An 18,121-nucleotide genomic window follows, 5' to 3' on the forward strand; every position below is an offset into this window, starting at 1 on the left:
CAACGTTTTACCTTCTATATTTTTTAACAAATATCTGTACTTTCTAGTCCTGACATTTTCAAAACAGACTCATTACTTTAGGGTCAGCCATAGCGTCTCATTTGTGGGGCAACTGTGGCAACGGCAAAGCGGCACGATGTAGAGAGACTTTCCGAATGTGTCACACAAGCTACCATGCTGACTACCCAATTGGCAGCACACTACGAGCATAAAAAGCCAGCGAGTTAAAGGCAGGTTTGAGCAAACAGCAGTTGTTTTTCACAAGACCAGTGAAAACCTCCCAAAACCCAACCGAAGCCTCACTAAGAGCCACACATTTCTTGATTAATTTTCAGACAGGGAGGTTTTCATAGCATTGATGATAATTGCATAAAATGTGCTTAAAAACGAGAATATGGGAACCTGCTACTATACACGACTCAGCAGGGGATGAATTTTGCTTCGTTTTCTGTCACTTTTGGGTGAAATCAAAGAGTTCATGCAATCCAAAGGCGAAGAAACCTCACTATAGGAGGACACTGACTGGACACTTGATCTTGCATTTTTAATGGATATTACTGGGAAACTGATTTATTTAAACTGTGAGCTGCAAGCTAAAGGTAAGACTGTTGCTGACATGATAAGTGCTTTAAATGCATTTAAAAGCCCAGATGAACATTTTCTCTTTGAGTTTACAGAGAAAAAAGGTGCTGCACTTTTCCTCTGTGCAGATGGTGCTGAAAGACGATGCTTCTGCATCTGAGACTTTTGACAAAGTTGCAGAAAAGTACACTCAAGTCATAAACAGACTTGGGCGAGAGTTTGAGAACAGGTTTTGTGACCTTGATCAGCTTGAGCCATGTGTGCATTCATTTCCAATCCTTTCATGAACGTGGACACAACACGAATTGCTGAGCAACTAAGTGCAATGTTCAGCTTGGATGCTGGAAATTGAAACTGTAACATTGCAAAATGACCTCCATCTCAAAGCCTATCGGGATGAACCAAACTTTTGGTGCCTTGTTGACACAGAAAAGAACAGTGGTGTATGTGCAGCAGCTATCAAGGATGCCATCCTGTTTGGTTCAAGCTATATTTGGGAATCAGCCTTTTCTGACATGAACTTCATCAAGAACAAACACAGAACACACCTCTCTGTTGCACATGTGCAAGACTCACTCAGAGCTGCAGTGTCAAGTTATACCCCAGATTACAACACACTTGTGAACAGCATGCAGTGTCAGGGTTCCCACTAATACATCGGGGAAACCAAACAACCTCTGGTGAATCAGAATCAGAATCAGAATCAGAATACTTTATTGATCCCTGGGGGAAATTATTTTTTGTTACAGTGCTCCATTTTAAACCAACATTAAGACAAGACAGACAATACGCTAACTAAGAATAGTACAATATATACATATATATATACATACATACATACATAAGTCACTCAAAATAAATAGTTGGAAAAGAAACATGTGTAGTTGTAGCAGCAAACAGTGTGTTAAGTGGATGCGTTGTACAGGGAGATGGCCACAGGCAGGAAAGATTTCCTGTGTCGTTCAGTGGTGCTTTTCGGTAATCTCAGTCTCTCACTGAACGAGCTCCTGTGACTGACCAGCATGTCATGGAGTGGGTGGGAGGTGTTATCCAACATTGTCTTTATCTTGGACAGCATCCGCCTCTCCGACACTACCTTGAGGGAGTCCAGCTCCATCCCCACAACATTGCTGGCCTTACGGATCAGTTTATTAAGTCTGTTGGCATCTGCGACCCTCAGCCTGCTCCCCCAGCATGCAACAGCATAGAGGATCGCACTGGCCACCACAGACTCATAGAAAATCCTCAGCATTTTCTGGCAGATGTTGAAGGACCTCAGTCGCCTCAAAAAATAGAGACGACTCTGGCCCTTCCTGTAAAGTGCTGTGGTGTTTTTAGCCCAGTCCAGTTTATTGTCAATGTGTACTCCAAGGTATTTATAGTCCTCCACAATGTCAACACTGACCCCCTGGATTGAAACAGGGGTCAAGTGTTTCCTGGTCTTCCTGAAGTCCACGATCAGTTCCTTGGTCTTTGCCACGTTGAGCTGCAGATGATTCTGCTCACACCACGTGACAAAGGAGTCGACCACAGCCCGGTACTCTGTCTCATCATCCCTGCTGATGCATCCAACCACCGCAGAGTCATCAGAAAACTTCTGAAGATGGCAGGTCTCTGTGCAGTGGCTGAAGTCTGTGGTGTAGAGGGTGAAGAGGAAGGGGGAGAGGACAGTCCCCTGTGGTGCCCCTGTGTTGCTGATCACCTTGTCAGACACACACTGTGGGAGACGTACATATTGTGGTCTTCCTGTCAGGTAATCAACAATCCAGGACACCAGAGAAGCATCCACCTGCATCGCTGCTAACTTATCACCCAGGAGGGTCGGCCTGATGGTGTTGAAAGCACTGGAAAAGTCAAAAAACATGACCCTCACAGTGCTCGCCGGCTGGTCCAGATGGATGTAGACACGATTGAGCAGGTAGATGATGGCGTCCTCAGTTCCGAGACGAGGCTGATAAGCGAACTTAAGGGGATCCAGATGTGGTCTTACTATGGGTCGCAGCTGGTCCAGGATGAGCCTTTCCAGGGTCTTCATGATGTGGGAGGTCAATGCCACGGGCCTGTAATCCTGGGGGCCACTGGGACGTGGCGTCTTTGGTACAGGGACGAGGCATGATGTCTTCCACATCACCGGGACCCTCTGCAGACTCAGCATAAACAGTTTATGAAAGACTCCACACAGCTGGGGGGCACAGGTCTTGAGGACAAGGGGACTCACTCCGTCTGGTCCAGCAGACTTGCCTGAGTGAAGTCTCCTCATTTGCATCTCAACCTGGTATTGAGTGAAGGTGATGGGTGGGGGAGGGGTGTCAGGAATCTCACAGGAGGCAACATGTGAAGAGAGAGGCTGGCACAGTGGTGTGGCTCTGGATTCCAGGCTGACTACAGGTGAGGTTGTGGGGGTGGGAGCAGACACTGTGGTGTCAAATCTATTGAAAAACAGATTCAACTCGTCGGCTCTATTCTCACCTCCCTCAGCTCCCCTGCTGTTGGTTGGCCTGAATCCAGTGATGGTCTTCATGCCCCTCCACACCTCTCTCATGCTGTTCTGCTGGAGTTTCCACTCCAGCTTCCTCCTGTAATTGTCCTTAGCCTCTCTGATCTTGTCCTTTAGTAACACCTGGATCTTCCTCACCTCCTCTTTGTTGCCCCCTCTGAAAGCCCTCTTCTTGTTGTTGAGGAGGGCTTTGATGTCCTTAGTCACCCACGGCTTGTTATTTGGGTAACAATGAACAGTCTGAGCTGGAACAATGGAGTCGGTGCAGAAAGTTATGTAGCCTGTGATGCACTCAGTAAGCCCATTGATGTCCTCGGCGTGAGGCTCACAGAGTGTTTCCCAGTCGGTCACCTCGAAACAGCCCTGTAGTTCCGCTATTGCCTCCTCTGACCACCTCCTAACAGTCCTGGTGGTCACAGGTTCCCTCCTCACAATTGGCACATAGCGGGGGGTGAGGGGAATCAGGTTATGATCTGACCTACCAAGTGGGGGGAGGGAGGAGGAGCTGTATGCATCCTTGACGTTAGCATACAGTAAGTCTAAAGTTTTCTCTCCCCTGGTGGGACAGTCCACATATTGTTTGAATGTTGGTAGTGTATTGTCCAGTGATACATGGTTGAAGTCACTCGAGATCACAATAAAGGCACTCGGGTGCTGAGTCTGTAGCCGAGCTATGGCAGAGTGGATAGTGTCACATGCAGCTGTGGGGTTAGCAGAGGGGGGGAACATAAACAGCCACCAAGATGACGTGAGAGAATTCCCTGGGTAAATAATACGGCCTGAGTCCAACAGCACACAGTTCAGTGTCCGGGCAACAAATCCTTTCTTTGATTGTTATGTTGGCAGGGTTACACCACCGGTTGTTAACTAGAACAGCAAGCCCACAGATGCCACAACACAGAAGAGCTAACTCCTCGGGCCAGGACTCGGCAGTCTATTCACACCCACAGGCCACCGGACACTGTTTCAATGATGAAAATTCAATTCAATTCAATTCAATTTTATTTATATAGCGCCAAATCACAACAAAAGTCGCCTCAAGACGCTTCATAGATAAAGAGAAAAACCCAACAATCATATGACCCTCTATGAGCAAGCACTTTGGCGACAGTGGGAGGGAAAAACTCCCTTTTAACAGGAAGAAACCTCCGGCAGAACCAGGCTCAGGGAGGGGCGGCCATCTGCTGCGACTGGTTGGGGTGAGAGAAGGAAGACAGGATAAAAGACATGCTGTGGAAGAGAGACAGAGGTTAATAACAGATATGATTCAATGCAGAGAGGTCTATTAACACATAATGAGTGAGAAAGGTGACTGGAAAGGAAAAACTCAATGCATCATGGGAATCCCCCGGCAGCCTACGTCTATTGCAGCATAACTAAGGGAGGATTCAGGGTCACCTGATCCAGCCCTAACTATATGCTTTAGCAAAAAGGAAAGTTTTAAGCCTAATCTTAAAAGTAGAGATAGTGTCTGTCTCCCGAATCCAAACTGGAAGCTGGTTCCACAGAAGAGGGGCCTGAAAACTGAAGGCTCTCCCTCCCATTCTACTTTTAAATACTCTAGGAACAACAAGTAGGCCTGCAGAGCGAGAGCGAAGTGCTCTAATAGGGTGATATGGTACTACAAGGTCATTAAGATAAGATGGGGCCTGATTATTTAAGACCTTGTATGTGAGGAGCAGGATTTTGAATTCAATTCTGGATTTAACAGGAAGCCAATGAAGGGAAGCCAAAACAGGAGAAATATGCTCTCTCTTTCTAGTCCCTGTCAGTACTCTTGCTGCAGCATTTTGGATTAGCTGAAGGCTTTTCAGGGAGTTTTTTGGACATCCTGATAATAATGAATTACAGTAGTCCAGCCTGGAAGTAATAAATGCATGAACTAGTTTTTCAGCATCACTCTGAGACAGGATATTTCTAACTTTAGAGATGTTGCGCAAATGGAAGAATGCAGTCTTACATATTTGTTTAATATGTGCGTTGAAGGACATATCCTGGTCAAAAATAACTCCAAGGTTCCTCACAGCGTTACTGGAGGCCAAGGTAATGCCATCCAGAGTAAGAATCTGGTTAGATACCATATTTCTAAGCTTTTCAGGGCCGAGTACAATAACCTCAGTTTGATCTGAATTAAGAAGCAGAAAGTTAGCGGCCATCCAGGTCTTTATGTCTTTAAGACATTCCTGCAGTTTAACTAATTGATGTGTGTTATCTGGCTTCATGGACAGATAGAGCTGGGTGTCATCTGCATAGCAGTGAAAATGTGTGCTATGTCTTCTAATGATGCTGCCTAAGGGAAGCATGTATAATGTAAACAGAATTGGTCCTAGCACTGAACCCTGTGGAACTCCATAATTAACCTCAGTGTGTGAAGAGGACTCTCCATTTACATGCACAAATTGGAGTGTATTAGACAGATATGATACAAACCACTGCAGCACAGTACCTGTAATACCTACAGCATGTTCTAATCGCTCTAATATCTATTATGGTCAACAGTATCGAATGCTGCACTGATGTCTAGCAGGACAAGCACAGAGATGAGTTCACTGTCAGAGGCCATAAGAAGATCATTTGTAACCTTCACTAAAGCTGTTTCTGTGCTGTGATGAGCTCTGAAACCTGACTGAAACTCTTCAAATAAACCATTCCTCTGCAGATGATCTGTTAGCTGTTTGACAACTACTCTTTCAAGGATTTTTGATATGAAAGGAAGGTTGGAGATTGGCCTGTAATTAGCTAAGACTGCTGGGTCTAGAGATGGCTTTTTGAGTAAAGGTTTAACTACAGCCACCTTGAAGGCCTGTGGTACATAGCCAATTATTAGATCTACACATCTTGGAGAGGGAGGAACGCTGGTTTGAGTGGGGAGTCAAGGAAGCTATTTATGTGAAAAGGGAAAGATCATCTCTGAATCGAGGAGGGGGCCTAATGGTACATCCCTCACCATCTTAGAATGCTGTGATTGCAGCAATTCTGTGATTCGTACTCATGACCATTGATCAATGGCCTTTGATCATGGCTCAAGAGTTGGGATTTTGCCTTGTAATCGTAAGGTTGCCAGTTCGAGCCCCGGCTTGGACAGTTTCGGTCGTTGTGTCCTTGGGCAAGACACTTCACCCGTTGCCTACTGGTGGTGGTCAGAGGGCCCGGTGGCGCCAGTGTCCGGCAGCCTCGCCTCTGTCAGTGCGACCCAAGGGTGGCTGTGGCTACAATGTAGCTTGCCGTGAATGTGTGTGTGAATGGGTGGATGACTGGATGTGTAAAGCGCTTTGGGATCCTTAGGGACTAGTAAAGCGCTATACAAATAGAGGCCATTTACCATTTACCATGACAGTTTGCATTTCAATGATCAAGGAACTGACCTCCCAGCCCATTGTTCATTTATTGGGCTAGTTTCAGTCATTGTGCAAATGTACTGTTTCTAAGATTGGGGAACCCTGCAGTCAGCTGAGACTGAAGAAGTCACTTGGATGAGTGATGAAACGTTTTTCCCAAGGATTAAGTCATGCTTCCAATTAATTATTTAAAATTTGGATGTATATATCTAATTGTAAAAACACAAAAGTAAATATTAAAAAAACATCATGCTGATCAACAGTGTATTTCAGAGTATTTCTTGAACAATGAGTCTGGCAAAGCAGATTTCACAACAGGATTGACACAACTATTAAGTTCAAATGTAACTTCTCACAAAGCACTGAATCTAATAGTAACTGAACCTTTTGTCATTTGTGTGTTTTTATTTTACTTTCTTAAATATTAACAGTCTCAAACAGGTCTGTTGTGACTCTGTATCCAAACTGGTCTAAGATATACAGAGGAGAGACGATCACTGTCAGATGTGAGATCCATGGAGGAGACACTGAGTGGGATTATGAGTGGGAAACAAACAGCATCATAAAACCTCCAAATCAAAAAAAATACAAGATTATTTCTGCTTCATCATCCAACAGTGGAAACTATCGCTGTAAGGGCAGAATGAAAAGTTCACAGAATAAAACAACAGAGTGGAGTGATTCAGTCACACTGACAGTTTCTGACAGTAAGTAGAGTCATAGTTCGTTTAACCTGGAAATAGAAACAGTTTGTAAAAATGTTTTTTTTTATTAGTACATGTTGTGATATTTGCTATGTTTACATACATACATAGTCTCACTCTTAAAGTTAATAATAAATATTTGTGAGTCAACATTTTTGTGAAATTGAATTCAGAGTTATGAAACAAAATATTGAGAGAAAATCTTTGTTGAACAGATAAACCCCGTCCTTTCCTCACTGTGTCTCCATCATGGCTGAGTCCTGGCGGCTCAGTAACTCTGAAATGTGCAATTGAACATCCGTTTGCAGGATGGAGCTTCAACTGGTATAAAGCTGTTCCTGATCTGTCAGAGTACTCTTACATTTATGAGCTTCTACCTGATGGCAGAAAGACTGTAGAGAACTCCTACATCATTCATGAACAGATATCCACAGCAGGATATGTGTGCAGAGCTGGAAGAGGAGACGCAGAATATCACACTTATTACAGTCAACCAAAGTTTGTCTGGTCTGCAGGTCAGTTTGTTTCTCTCTGTCCTTCCAATAAGCTGATGTTAGGTCATCATTTTAATTCACCAAAATTTAGACCATTAAAATCTCATCTCCATGATGACCATTGACATCTGTGTACATTAAAACTCCTCAAAAGAATAACGGAATATTTTCCTTTCTCTCTGTGATCAAATCAAACTGAATTTCCTTGTTTCCTTTTCTCATTTCTCAGTTTTATTTAACGTAATAACATGAAAAACAAAAGACAAATGTGAGATTTTAAATGTTTTCTCTTTGAATACTTTTACTTTGATATTTAAACTCATGTTACTGTACTGATTATTTTTACTTAGTGCACAGACAAGATTTACACAGTTAAGACTCTTTGTTTAGTGCTCAGGTAGGTGTTCAGATAAAAAAGTCAAATATAGTTAATAAAGAAACAAAGATGTCAGCAGGCAGGTTAACAGCTCTGACAAATACAAGAAAAACACTGACTACAGATGGACCCTAGAAGAAGACGTCACAAATAACAGCTGCTGTTATTGTTCATTTAAAATATACTTCAAAGGTTTTTAGTTTTGGTCCTGCTGCTGCAAAATATCTCACTGTAGAAGGAATCTGTGAAACAGACAATATCACAGAATTATGGCAGAAACATTACAGCAAATGACTGAAGTGTGTTAGAGATAATTAGAAGAAAAAGAGATTGAATTAAAATATTTTATCTCCAGGAGGAGGTAGATTCCATGTGTCTGTATCTGTTTTATTTTATTTTTTTTGTGTGTGAGAAAAGCAAACGTATCAGGGTTCTGAAGTTTTCCCTGTGCTTTAATAAAGTTTTATGCTGCTAAAAACACATGTTATGATGATGTAGATGCTAATTAATATTAATAATGATTTAGTGTCCAGCCTAAAAGACCCAGGTCAGTTAGTTTAACTGAGCTGTGTACATTTTAATTGCCCTGCAGAAAGAATGCTTTTATTTTTATATTTTGAAATTTTTAACACAATTTAATGTCATTTTTTATATTATTTAACTTTCAGTGTGATAAATAATGTCATGAAAGCCTTGTAATAAACATGATCTACACTGTTAAAAAAAATATCTTAAAAAAACAGTAATATTCCGGCAGCTGGGGCGCCAAAATACTACCGTAAAATAAAAGTAAATAACTTTCTCATGAAAATACAGTTATTTTCAGTAATGAAAATAGAGTTTATTGCGCTAATTTGATATGGGATTCTGCCTTTTCCAAGTGCTTTTAGACATCAAATTAGGAACATTTTAACGTGATCAAATAATGAAATTACCTATAAACAAGGTCAATGAATGTGGCAATATGAATCATAATACGTAAATGTACAGAAATATACCGTTAACAGTTGGTTTAAATAATAATGTATGCCCTGGGACAGACAGAGGCGAGGCTGCCATATCGCACCATCGGCCCCTCTGGCCATCACCAGTAGGTGAAGAGTCTTGAACACGGACACAATACCGAGAGTGTCCGCGCCGGGGCTCGAACCGGCAATCTTCTGATCACAAGGGAAACTGCCAACTCTTGAGCCACAATCGCCCTAAATAGCAATGATAATAATACTTATGTGATGTAACACAAGCTTATAGGAATCATGTTATATACTTTTCCATAGCATCAAATTTGAATTCAACGGTTCAATCTTTCAAATAACGGACAGATATTTGTGAAATCATGATACATTTGTGAATGTATTTTAACAATCTAAATATGCATATGTACAGACAGATACATTTAATGATCATGAAAATTATGTTTTATTACATTACAGTGAGTTAACGTTAATTTACATTTGAAATGTGAAATCACAGTCTATTTACGTAACTTTAATGATATTCTAGAAGAACAGAACAAAACTGTAAAATGCACAGTAAAATACTTTTATATTAGGATTTTTTCCTACAACAACCTTGTGGTTGTTAGTTCACATTCATTGGCCGATGCTTAGCGTCATGTTATTATGTGTCCCAACATCCAATGGCATATCACATTGTTTTCATGACCACACCCTCACCCCAGGTGCAGAGGCCTATTTCTGTTCAGGAATGTTGTGAATACTTTGAGATTTATTTTAATTGCAATTCCTACCTCTACATTTATTTTTAAAAATATATGATTAGCACAGTGTGGCCGTGCAATATTTTATATGTTTTTTTCAGTTTTTATTTTCATTAATTATATTTTCACTTGTTACCTCTGAATTACTGAATCAGACCTAGATGACATGAAATTTTCAGCAAAATTATAATTCAGATATTTTCGATCATTTTATATATTTTTCCATAGTATTACATTTGAATTTAACAGATCATTCTCTCACTTAATAGATAAATATTTGTGAAATTATGATACATTTCTGAATGTATTTTTACAATCTAAATATGCATATGTACAAAAAAAAATATTTAAAAAACAAGTAAAATGTGTTTTACTATATTTACAGTGATGTTATGTTATTTTACCTTTGACATGTAAAATCACAGTCTACTTATGTAAATTTAATGATATTCTAGAAAGACAGTACAGTGTAGTACACCCCATGCCACTGTGCAGACGCACCTGTTTATTGCAGGTATCGGTGTCACAGAAAGTGACATGAAGGTGTCATGTTGGGCTGTGTGGCAGACAGGATGTAGGACCCAATTGCAGGACTCACAAGATAGAAAGAACTTAAAGCAGCAGCATTTATTGCTGTGAGACTTTCCATAAAAAGTCAACTTCACAAAAAACAAACCAAAACTTCAAACTAGAAAACTAGAAACTAAACTGGACACTTGAATCTAGAAACTAAGAAACACAAACTAGGAAAACAAATCAAAACTGGGAACTAGAATTTCTTCAGGACCACAGAGGGAAAACACACAGCATAGTGAGGGTACAATCAGCAAGCAAAACTAAGGGCTTCAATACATACTGGAGCAATCGGGGAATGGGAGACAGGAGGGAAACACAGCATGGAACAATCAAAGCTAACGTGACAAGAGGACGCAATCCAGATCCACTGCACAAAGGATAGGGACTATCAAAATAGAACAGGAAGCACACGACAGGCATAGAGACACCGAGTTGACACTGAACATGGGGACACAGGAACAAAATCTCAGAACAACGATCCAGAGAGCTAAAAATACTGAGACAGCTAACCATGATGAAATCAAAGATCAAAAATAGAACAAAACTCAAAACACTGAGTGACCAACCCAGGACCATGACAGAAGGATGTCAGTCAGCCATCAGCCTGATTTAAACGTCAGACTACCGTAACATCTCATCTGCATCTTTTAATGTAACTTCTGAACGGTCAATTGTCCCAAAAAGTTGATTTTGTTAATCTGTACTTAGCAAACATTTTGTCACTCATCCAAGTGAATTCTTCGGTCAGCTGGCCGCAGATTTCACCGACCTTAAACAGTACATTAGTATAATGACTGAAACTAGCACTGGGGTGGAACTACAGGGGTACCATGGGGTGGTACAGTCCCGATCAAAAGTTTAAGACCACTTGAAAAATGGCAAAAAAAAATCATATTTTGCATGGTTGGATCTTAACAAGGTTCCAAGTAGAGCTTCAGTACGCAAAAAAAAAAAAAAAAAAAAGTTTTTTGAGGATGCAATTTATTGAAAGCAACACTTAAACTGAAACAGGCTGTTTTGTACAGAGTGACAATCTCCCGCTCCCTTCTCCCGTCACTTAACAAGACCCAGATATACTTAAAGTATTCCACTTGGGGCATGAATTCTTATTTCCACCCCTTCACACTCGGCTGTGAACTGTTCCAGTGGTGATGTGTCGGTCGCGAACGAAACGGCTCTTAGAGCCGGATCTTTAAGGTGAATGATGCAAGCCGTGTTTTTTTTAATCTTTCTCTCATCCTCTCACTCTCGCACTTTTTTCCCCCACTTCGCTCTGCACTTGAGCCTTGTGCTTGCGCTGAGCAGAGGGGGGAGGGGCGGTAGTTACACTCGCAGTAGCACAGGAACAGAGACGGAAGGAAAGAGAGAGAAAGAGAGCCAGGGACAACAACAAGAGACTAGTGATGTGCGATACCACTGATTTCCTTTCCGATCCGATACCTAGTAAAATTCAGGGTGGTATCGACGATACTGATCCGATACGATACTCTGCACAAAAACTTAATGTTTCATTGTATATCATAATACAATATATAATTGTATTATGTAGTTGTAATAATAATATAATAGTATAGCTTCATAATGATTACAGGACATCAGAATACTTGTTCATATTGCTTAAAAATGCAGAATTATGACATAGAAATAAAAAACTTGAAATTGTGCACTATTTGAACATGTTGCTGCCTGCAGCACTAAAGGACTCCACGAGAGACGTCTGTCTCGCCCTAGCAGCACCTGTCCCTCTTCTCTTCAGTTCGCCTCAACATAAGCTCATCATATTCTGTGATATGATTTACTCTGAGGTGTTTGACGAGGTTATCTTGCCAAATGTATCGCAAACCGCGTCTTGGCTGTTTTTGGAGGTAAAATACGTCCGCACATGACTATTTACGCTCAGCCATTGTTGTGATCGCACATGCCAGGGGCTGTGACACATTTATACAGCTGTATAGCCACTGTGCACGAGAAAATGCTAACTTCCTGTTTTAAGACTGGATGTAGAGTTGTACATTTCCTGTAGCTTTATTTTGCGGTCAATCACTACTGTGGACACCAAAATCGTGTCCAAAATATGAAAACAGAAAGATCACTTTATGTTACAAAGAGCAGAAGGTGGGAACACTCACCATTGCTGTGTCATAAAAAATAAATGATCAATTCTGATGTTTGAAGAGTGTAGATCAATTGGATATTTACATCACTCAACACAAGCAGAACTGCATTACAAAATCAAAAGAGACATCGACCACATTCAGAAGCACATCTCTGTATAGTGACAGTTCTTATGATTTAAACAATCAAATGTTCAGCATTCAAACTACAGGTTAACAATAGCCAAAGCCAGATGTTTCCCCCCGTTATGTCAATATCAGGTAGTCAAGTACAGCATGTCAAGAAACCTTGAAAAAAAGCCACAGGATATTAAAAAATACATGAATGATTGCTGGTAAGGGTCTCTATATATTAGTATTTACGAAAGGTATGTTGTGACTTATCTTCACAATTACAGCGGTCCCTCGCTATAACACGGTTCACCTTCAGCGGCCTCACTGTTTCGCAGATTCTTTTAGTGCAATTTTGCATGCTTTTTTTTTAAAAGCACATTTATTCACTCCACATAAAATGTAATAAATAAATGTAATACATTTTCTCGTTTGGCTCTCGGCGAAGGCGGTCACACTTTTTCTCCTCTCCTCTCCCTTATCTTCCCTGCTTAGCTTCTTATGTCCTTGTCTTGTGTTTTTACTTTTCCCTGGAACACTCTCTCACAGTCTGTTTCTAAACCTAAAAGAGAATTATGGATTTGATCAACTGGTCTCTGAATGCTATTGACACCCTTTTCTCAACGAGAAGTCTGGGCTTGGGTGAACCTGAGTGCTGAAGATATCTACCTATTCGGAACCATGGTAACAGGGTTCTTGCTGATTGGAGCTGGCTTGGCCCTGACTTATCGAAGAATTAAGGAAGCGGAACCGGCTGTTCAAACCCCCACAAGGCTGCCCGCTGGGATTGAAACGATGGGAAGAGGCGTGAGTTTCTCAAATGGGCTCATTGAGTGCAGCACGGATAAGATCTTGGAGAAGCTTAAGGCTGCCGTTAATACTCCGAATAAGATCTCTGAGTGCAAACTGGATTACATCTTGGAGGGCTCGCTTGGAATAACACCTCCAAGCGCAAATTGGAGTACATCTTGGAGAAGCTCACTGTGGTCGTGAGTTCTCAGAACCTGCTCTTTGAGCACAAGAATGACAACATCATGGAACGTAAGTTTGGATAACATCATAGAGAAGCTCACGGCTCTCCAACGGGAGATTGAGAGACCAGTGATGGACTGTTAGAACAGCTTTGAAATTCATATGAGTTGTTCGCACTAAAGTAAAAACCACCATCACTTCATGCGGATACCTCTTTGGCACCAGCTGCGGTCTCAAGGCTGGAGCTGAAAAAAAAAACACCCTGATAATAGACTGTGTTTAGACTGTTCTTCCCATTCTAAGCAAGGCCACCTGGGTTGGCTGGAAGACTGTTTACTTAGCCCTGCAGGGCGAAGGACACTGTCTCAGCTGAACTCTGGACACTGTTACGCCCCCCCCCCCCCCCCCCCCCATCATGGTGGAGGCAAAGGTAGGAAGGAGACAGCAACACTGGACTCAGGTTGAACTAAACAACCTGAAGAGCTGGTTGGGAGCCAAAAGAGCTGGTTCTCTAAAGATATCTGGAATTCCCATCACTATGTTCCAGTGTGAGCTTGGCGGCCACCAACCAATGTAGCCAACAGAATAACATTATTTGTGAAAAGCAGAGATGAGATTCTGAGACCAACCAAGTGAAGGCCTTCCGCCACTTGACTACACCTAGAAATTCTGTCCTTAAAAATTACAAACAGAATTATTGACAAAGGGCTGCACCCACCAGAAACAAGACTCATTGAATTATTACCTGATCTTGAGAAAAAATAAAAATAAAAAAGTAAAGGAATACTTTCATTATCATATTTTGAATCCTAACATCTGTGAGCTTTGTCTCTTCACTGCATGTTGTTTTCAGATGTTCATTCAGCAGCGTCTCTCACAGTGAGTCCTGACAGAGTGCAACACTTCACCTCTGACTCTGTCTCACTGACCTGTGATGGAAATTCCACTGAGTGGAGAGTGAGGAAGACCTCTGAGGAGAGCATACCGTACTCTCGCTGTGGGAGACTGGCTGAATTCACATGTAACATCAACACATCAGTGTCATATACTGCAGTGTACTGGTGTGAGTCTGCATCAGGAGAGTTCAGCAGTGCAGTCAACATCACTGTACAAAGTATGTTATTATACATTTTCTTCTTGGATCTGAACGATTTAGATGTCACATGAACATTTGTGCCAGCTTTGCTGAATGTGAAGTAATTATTTGTGGCAAAACAAACAAAAATTAAAATCTGAGACAATTTTAGGCACCAAAAGCATCAAAATATTCATGATTGTTGGTCTCATTTCACTCGATCTTTTCATAATTCAGTTTGTCAAAATTTGAAGACAACAAAGGTGTTTATATTTTCTCTCTTCTATTTAAACTACTAAAAAGCTCAATTGTCATCAAAGTGTTATTCTTAAAGATCATAATGTAAAAATGTGCCGTTGTATCAAAGGTTGTGCTGTGTGTGAGTTCTCCTCAGTGCAGAACCAGTCAGGGAGTTCAGAGCAGCAAACTTTCTTTATTTTACTTGCACTGTTCACAGCTCCATGAACTATTGTGCCCCACCTCTCCTCCTGCAACTATTTTGAAACTACACGTCACTTCTACAGTTGTCACATGTAAAATAGTGCATGTATAATATAGTACGACTCTTATTATTGTATGTCAGCTTTTCTAAAAGTGTGCACCAGCTGGTCTGACTGAAACAATTGTGTGTGATTGTTTCACAGATGATGTTTCTATCCTGGTGAGTCCTGTTCATCCTGTGACTGAGGGAGCTTCTGTTAGTCTGAGCTGCAGTTTGAGAACACAAAAAATACTTTCCAATGTGTTTTTCTATCACAATGACAAACTTATTCAAAATGATCCCCGAGGGGAGCTGAAGATCTCTGCAGTGTCAAAGTCTGATGAAGGTTTCTACAAGTGTCAGTACTCAGGAAGAGAGTCAGCACAGAGCTGGATGTCAGTTAAAGGTGAGCAGGATCAAAACATTTGATGTGTTTCTGTAAATGTCTTATGAAGATTCTCAGTCATCCAGGTCATTGTAGTCTAAGGAGCTTGGAAAGAAAAGCGTTTGTACTTCTTTAAGTTGCTTGAAAACGTTTCACCTCTCCTCCGGGAAGGTTCTTCAGTTCTAGGGTCAAATTGTGGTGAGTCCCAGATTTAAGGTCTGTGGAAGAATCCCCCCCAAGAGGGACATGGAACCTTCATTGATCCTCTACCTAATCACATGAGCCAAAGTGTGAAAATGGATGTAGGTCCATTAGGATGATTTCTGTAAAGGATTTTCATTATCATAAGGAACATTAGATCTAATCTCTTTTAACTTTTGAAGTCTCCTGGATCTATTTTGTGAGAATATTTATAAAATATCCAATATAATTATATTTTATTAATACTTTATTGTCATTAGTCATTACAGTAACTGTGTCTGGAGCTGACAGCTCTTCATCTCCTGTGTGGTTGATGGTTGGACTGGTTTGTGGAGTCTCTCTCATTATTATTCTCCTGCTCTTGTTGTGTCGCTGCAGACAGTCCAAGTGTAAGAGCCTCTTCTTTTCATGCTGTATTAGAGAGTTTATTTACTACATACACTTTAATTATTCACACATATACATGTATTCTGATCTCATGACACAAAATATCAGTGGAACAATTTATACATGACAAACATGTGTAATAACATTTGTCTCTTTCACAGATTCCTGCTTCACCAGGTTGGTAAAATACTTTTTATTATTATTTTAAACAAACATCAGTTACTTTTGAGTTTATTGTGTTTATTTCCTGTTTCAGGTCGATCCAGTCTGAGAGTCACAGTCCGGGCTCCTCCACAAATCATGGAGTCAACCAGAATGAAACTCATGAATACAACTCTCCTCATTCTGGTCAGCATTTAAACCGATCTTCATTATCATTATTAATATTGACTTTTATTAAACCTTCATTGACAGTAACAATTCTTAGGTTCAGTTTGTGTTCAGCAGTTTTTCAAAGAACATTTAAAGATCTTACAGTCCTGGTTTTGACTCACACAGTGTTTCTGTTTTTGCTCTGATCTTTAGTGTAACTGTAATAAAATGATTAATGTGACCCTGGCTTCTGTTTTTCTTTAGGTACTGATGACATCTATGATTCAGTCACACAAGTGAACAGAAATGGTACAGTATATGTGCTGAAAAGAATAGAGCAGTTAGAGATGAAATTTATTTTTTTTAATGAAACTAATTCCATTTGATATGTTTTTACATCCTGTAAATAAAAATATGAACATTTCAAGAGCAGATGAATACGAGAATGTCACCTCCTCTCTTATTGAGTTTAAAGAGCTTGAAACAAACAGTGATCATAGAGTGATCAGAAATTTTTTCAGTATTAATTTCTTTTTGGATTCATTTGATCATTTTAACAGGGGATTATGATGAACCCGAGGGGAGTGCTTTTTACATTAATGTGCAGATGTGAGCTGAAGGTACAGTCACAATATTTTCATTCAGTGTTTGTTCTGAAATGTGTTATTTCATTATGTTGCAGGTAATTAAAGGTCAATATGGAGTTTAGTTATTCACTTACCAAACTTAGCTACTACACACTACCACTACACATCACCAGAGTTGAATCTTATACATATAAGGCCATTCAGAATTTAGTGAAGGTTTGTATTCTTCGTAAGCAGAATGATATGATAATTTCATTCTATATGTGACAAATTAAAGAGTTTTGTCATGTTTTTACTCGGAAGTAATGTTCTTGCCATCATCTGGAAAGTTTTCTTACACCTTCTATATACCTGAGGTATATTTGTTTAACATGAATTGCAAAAACCCACCCTATTGTTGGTTTTTGCCAGGCCTGGCCTTTCTCATATATGAAAACATACATGAGAAAGCACAACTATTATTTAATTATTTTCTTCTTAATTCAGTCACGCTATATAGTGTATTTAGTGAGATGGCAAAAACAGTTAAACACCAAACAAATGAAAAATAAAAACATATTTATCATTCTTTGCAAGCTAGATATTTACTGTATTTACAAGCCAAAGTAATTTATTACAGGCACTATTAGTATCACTGTTTGAATAACTTATATTGTCAGATATATCTGACAACACATTGTAGTGATCTCAGAGTGCCACTGCACTAAAAACCATATATTAGTCTGGACCAAAGACAAGTGGATAATAAAACTGTATTTTACTTTAATTACTTCCTTCAATAATATACATGTGAACGTGTCACTCACAAATTTCTGATTAAACTGAACAAAGCATGAGGTCATCTCTGTCTGACAGTCAGTTTCATTTAGTCGAGTAACAGCATTGCAGTACAAAACACACCATAGCTTTAAGTATCCCAGGTGAAGGTAATGAACACCAAAAAAGGGGAGAGGTATTAATGAGTTTTTTTTACTGATACAGAAGAAAATAGAGAAGTGTTTCAGCTTCACATGTTTTACACAAAAAAAATCGTCACAACACAAAACACATTACAAATGATAAGTTATGTGTCTGTCTGAGGCCAGATGTTTACATGAAAGTAAAACCAGATGATTTCCTCCTCCACACAGAGTGTGTCTGCACCTTCTAAACAAATCCTGTAAGGATACAGGTAACTTTACACTCTCTGTAAAGATTCAATCACACAAA

General features: G+C 40.2%; 1 protein-coding gene across 1 annotated transcript; it reads left to right on the forward strand.

The window, feature by feature from the left end:
* Positions 1-13,899: 13,899 nt before the first annotated feature.
* LOC146714731 (low affinity immunoglobulin gamma Fc region receptor III-like) lies at positions 13,900-16,945 on the forward strand. The gene is made up of 8 exons (XM_085440348.1): positions 13,900-14,032; positions 14,338-14,598; positions 15,204-15,446; positions 15,887-16,015; positions 16,175-16,190; positions 16,270-16,361; positions 16,590-16,634; positions 16,886-16,945. The coding sequence occupies exons 1-8, from the start codon at positions 13,900-13,902 to the stop codon at positions 16,936-16,938; spliced, it is 972 nt and encodes a 323-aa protein (XP_085296474.1). The 3' UTR covers positions 16,939-16,945.
* The last annotated feature ends 1,176 nt before the right edge of the window (positions 16,946-18,121 follow it).

Source organism: Copadichromis virginalis, linkage group LG3 (genome assembly GCF_057382275.1).
Source record: "Copadichromis virginalis isolate Kocher_CV1m ecotype Utaka linkage group LG3, C_Virginalis_male_GT1.1, whole genome shotgun sequence".
In the NCBI taxonomy this organism is placed as follows: domain Eukaryota; kingdom Metazoa; phylum Chordata; class Actinopteri; order Cichliformes; family Cichlidae; genus Copadichromis; species Copadichromis virginalis.

What these genes read in the sequence shown, in the direction of transcription:
- LOC146714731 (XM_085440348.1), top strand. Translation starts at nt 13,900, where the DNA reads ATGGTGGAGGCAAAGGTAGGAAGGAGACAGCAACACTGGACTCAGGTT. An exon ending in ATACAACTCTCCTCATTCTG is followed by an intron (nt 16,362 to 16,589) that starts GTCAGCATTTAA and finishes GTTTTTCTTTAG; the next exon opens with GTACTGATGACATCTATGAT. An exon ending in CACACAAGTGAACAGAAATG is followed by an intron (nt 16,635 to 16,885) that starts GTACAGTATATG and finishes TCATTTTAACAG; the next exon opens with GGGATTATGATGAACCCGAG.